Genomic DNA, 4,146 nt, shown 5'->3' on the forward strand with positions numbered 1-4,146 from the left:
TGGAGTGGCAGCTGCTTTTGAATATTCTAAGGATAACTTGGTGCAGCCATCAGCGTAAGAGCGTGGGACCACCCTAACCCCTGATAGGAAAAATCTATCTAGTGTTTTTTTCTTAAGTATGTTGCTAGTTGAATCCTGATTTAGATTTTGTTGTTAGAAGCCATCTACCACCTTCTGGCAATTTACAGCCCAGGATGTCTTTCCATTTGGCATATAGGGCCTGGTCTGTGCAGTGACACCTAAGTTAGTGGCACACGTAGTTCGAAGGTGACAGGTGAAAAGACTCGCCTGGCCTTTTTAGGAGCTGTAGCTTTAAAACATTCCATAGAAGTAGAATTATTTGCTGGTTCACCTTGAATTGTCTGTACCAAGCAGTAATAAATCTAGTCAACACTTGGATTTGGTGCTAGAGGGATAACTACCTGCTTTTGATCCCTGCAAGGGGCAGCAGCAGATCCCGAAGGCAAATAAGGACACCGCGCCACATAATGTCTGTTACATTTGTAACATTTTCACACACAGAGCATGTACCTTTTAACACCCCATTTTAATTCATACCGACATGTTCTACACTTTAATTATACATTTTCCCCTGGTCCTTTAAGGATGGCCTTTTGAGAAGTGCTTACTAGGTTATAATATCTCAGAACAGTTAAGTAGATATTTTGCTGTTAAAAGGGTTCCATAGTTTTTAGTAATTTCTCACAGTGAAATTGGACTATTTGGGAATAATCACAAACTCTTTTGAACAGATGTGGATCCCCAGACCTTCTCTGTGCTGATTGGAAACCGAGAATGGATGAGACGCAACGGCTTGACCATTTCCAACGACATCAGTGACGCAATGACAGCCCATGAGATGAAAGGCCAGACAGCCGTCTTGGTGGCTATTGATGGTATCTCTCTGCTCACGCCTTCCTTCTGCTTTCTCAGAAATGAAGTTTCTTGGAGATGTCAGGCAAAAATAAATTTCTCCTTTTAAAAATCAATCAATCAATCAATCAATCTTCCTCTCTATTAATTTAGTTCTATTTTGTAAAAGATTGCCTTGCCATCTTTTTCACTTCATTCTCAGTCCTGAGGCCAGGTCTTGTGCTGCCATAGGTCTCCTTGCTCTTAGAATTCCAAATTGTCTTCACCATCCTTGTTTGCTCCCATCCAAGCTGGCAGTTTGGAGTCATCCTTCTCATTCATCACTGCAGACAAAACAGTTCGCTCTTCACGAGGTTTAACTATGGCATGCCTTTAAATAATGGGATCCCTGCAACTTTTCTCAGTGCTTCTCAAAGTTACATGTGTCTTTGTACTCAGTTGTATCTTGGACTTTACGTCTCAGAGAGATTAGAATCTTACTTTGTTAATGTTAATTTCTGCTAATAGAAGTAAAACTAAGTAAAAATAAGGAATAATAATTTATGTTGCTGTATTTTGAATGTTCCAGCCAAATATGTCCTCTTTCCTCTCTTCTTTTTTTTCCTCCTCTCACCACCAGGCCGCCTTCTAAGTCCTTGTAAACCCGCAGTCTCCTCAGCTCGTCAGGCCAGAATTAGCTCAACTAAAGAAATGCCCCATTACACATCACTTACCCCTACTCTGCTCCCATTACGCCTCAGGCCTCGAAAGCCTTTCTGCTTCAATATCTAAAAGATTCACAGAAAAGAAGAAAAGGAAGGATTGATTTTTTTTTTTTTTTTTTTGCTATTTGGTCATTCATCACTTTCTAAGAAACATTTGTTGTATTTGTTATATTTCTCATGTTTTAATAGCTAACATGTATTGAGTTATAAGCCAGGCACTCTGCAAAGCACTAGGTATGCCTTGCAAAAATTTGGAAAATCCCGAGAGCTGTAAAGAAAAATAAATCACCCATTATCTTACTCCTCAGAGAGCCACTGTTGACATTTTTGTATGCATCTGTCGATATTAAAAAAACGAAATCAAAACCCTATTATGTTACATAATTGGGGGTTTTGTTTTTTGCATTAACACGATATTGTGGAAACTGTTCCCACTCATGAAATCGGGCTTGCTCCTGGGGCCACCTGGTGTCCCACCATCGCGCACTTACTGGGCTGTTTCCTTCAGGGGTGCTCTGTGGGATGATTGCCATCGCAGACGCCGTCAAGCAGGAGGCCGCCCTGGCTGTGCACACGCTGAAGAGCATGGGTGTGGACGTGGTTCTGATCACGGGGGACAACCGCAAGACAGCCAGAGCCATTGCCACCCAGGTATGGGCCTGGATCCAGGGCCGGGCCGTCCTCCCCCTTTCCGATTAAAGTGATTTTAAGCTTGCTGAAGCAGTTTGAGAAAAAAAGTAAGTGCCAGAGCATCCAGCACTCATGTGCTCTGATCTGCTCCAAGCCAAGCAACACCCCACAGGGGACACCATTGCTGCCACAGCAAAGATCACATTCTCCGGGGCCTGGGAGCCGTAATTCACGCATGACCAGCTACAACCCTGGAAGAGCAATTCCATCATTTTCTATTTCCTGGTCTTTACAATGGAAAAAAAGATTAAGACTTGAGAGCTGAAATCAACAACTTTGTCTCGATGTTGAAGGAATGCTTTGCCAGTTCAACTCTTCCCACTCTTGTGCACCAGATAAACGATGGGATCCTGGGCAGTTCTCCAGCAGCCTTGGCTTCTGAGTTGGGGCCACGAGGACAGCACTGCTGCCTGCTTGCCTGACCCACCACATGGGATGGCTCCAGTGCAGATTCCTGAAAATGACATATACCCCTACTCCCAAAAATGTGTGTGAAGCTGTATGCTTTTGACAAAGGAAGCAGCAGTACCTCTCTTTACTTGGCCTTCCTTGCTGATGAACTTGTTAAAATTTGTTCATTCATTCAGCATGCATTTATTAAGCACCACCCATGTGACAGATAGGCTACCAAGAAGAGTGAAGGGGGTACCTGCCCTTGAGATGCTCACAGTCCTGTGGGACAGTAGACCAATAACCAAGTATAAGTTAAATGCTTGGTTCTTCAACAGAAGGGTGCATAGGACATGTGGGAGCTGCCAGCTTACCCTCTAGCCTGGCAGGGGCCAGGGCTGCCTTCCGAGGGGAGAGGATGCTTGAGTCTGGAGTGGTCTGATGAAGAAGACGGGAGCGGGAAGGGCCAGCTGACCTTTCCAGTACAGAACAAGCAGCATGAGCACTGCCTGGGGAGCACAGAGAAGCAGTGAGTTGGAGAGCTCAGAGTTCAGTGTGGGCCCGCAGGGTCAGCAAGGCAGGGAGCTGGAGATGGGCAGAGACACCTGATCTAATGGGACCTTGGGAAGCAGATCACGGAGTTTAGATGTTTTCCTAAGGGAACTGGGGTCTGCTGGAGAACTTTAAGCAGGAAAGTAAAATGACCAAATGATTATTGTTTTGGAAAGACACTAGGACAGCATATGGAGAAGAGCGTTGGGAGCCCAGGATGTAGGCAGGGAGACCAGTGAAGACCCCATATCATAGCTCGGTCTTGTGATGGGAGTGGGGAGTAAATTTGCCATGCGACCTGGAGCCTGTAGGGCTTGATGACTGACCACAGTGACTGGACCTAGAAGCTGAGGTGGGGGTGGGGCAGGATGACTCTCAGGTTCCTGCTATATTCCCGTCCTTTGCCGACACTAGGTGTAGTTATGTTTTTATTTAATTTCTGACCGCTGTTCTCCTTTCCTTTTAGGTTGGCATCAAGAAAGTCTTTGCAGAGGTGCTGCCTTCTCACAAAGTGGCCAAGGTCCAGGAGCTCCAGAAGGAAGGGAAGAAAGTTGCCATGGTGGGAGATGGGATTAACGACTCCCCGGCCTTGGCCCGGGCCGACGTGGGCATCGCCATCGGGACGGGCACCGATGTCGCCATCGAGGCAGCTGACATTGTTCTCATCAGAGTGAGCTTGCTGTGTCTCCTCCTCCCCCTTGTCCAGGCAGTGGGAGTGGTAAGGGCCATGGGACACAGCTCCTGACTCACCAAGTGTTCCCCTACTACAGAACAACCTGCTCGACGTAGTCGCTGGCATTCACCTCTCCAAGAAGACAGTCTGGAGAATACGGCTCAACCTGGTGCTGGCGCTGATTTATAACATGGTTGGAATCCCCATCGCAGCAGGTAGGGCGGCCCTCGCTGCTCGGTTACCTTGACTCCGGCTGTCTGCCTG

The 4,146-nt window shown here is 46.5% G+C and overlaps 1 protein-coding gene across 7 annotated transcripts in view; it reads left to right on the forward strand.

Moving 5' to 3' along the window:
- Window positions 1-4,146, forward strand: part of ATP7B (ATPase copper transporting beta) — an 81,932-nt gene that overhangs the window by 71,270 nt on the left and 6,516 nt on the right. For all 7 annotated transcript variants that reach the window (XM_006909004.3, XM_015587105.2, XM_015587106.2 and 4 more), the window contains 4 exons: window positions 753-896; window positions 2,086-2,228; window positions 3,676-3,879; window positions 3,980-4,097. In XM_006909004.3, coding sequence (XP_006909066.2) covers window positions 753-896; window positions 2,086-2,228; window positions 3,676-3,879; window positions 3,980-4,097 — 609 coding nt within the window. The remainder of the gene's footprint in view (window positions 1-752; window positions 897-2,085; window positions 2,229-3,675; window positions 3,880-3,979; window positions 4,098-4,146) is intronic.

Source organism: Pteropus alecto, unplaced genomic scaffold, assembly GCF_000325575.1.
Source record: "Pteropus alecto unplaced genomic scaffold, ASM32557v1 scaffold413, whole genome shotgun sequence".
Classification (NCBI taxonomy): Eukaryota; Metazoa; Chordata; class Mammalia; order Chiroptera; family Pteropodidae; genus Pteropus; species Pteropus alecto.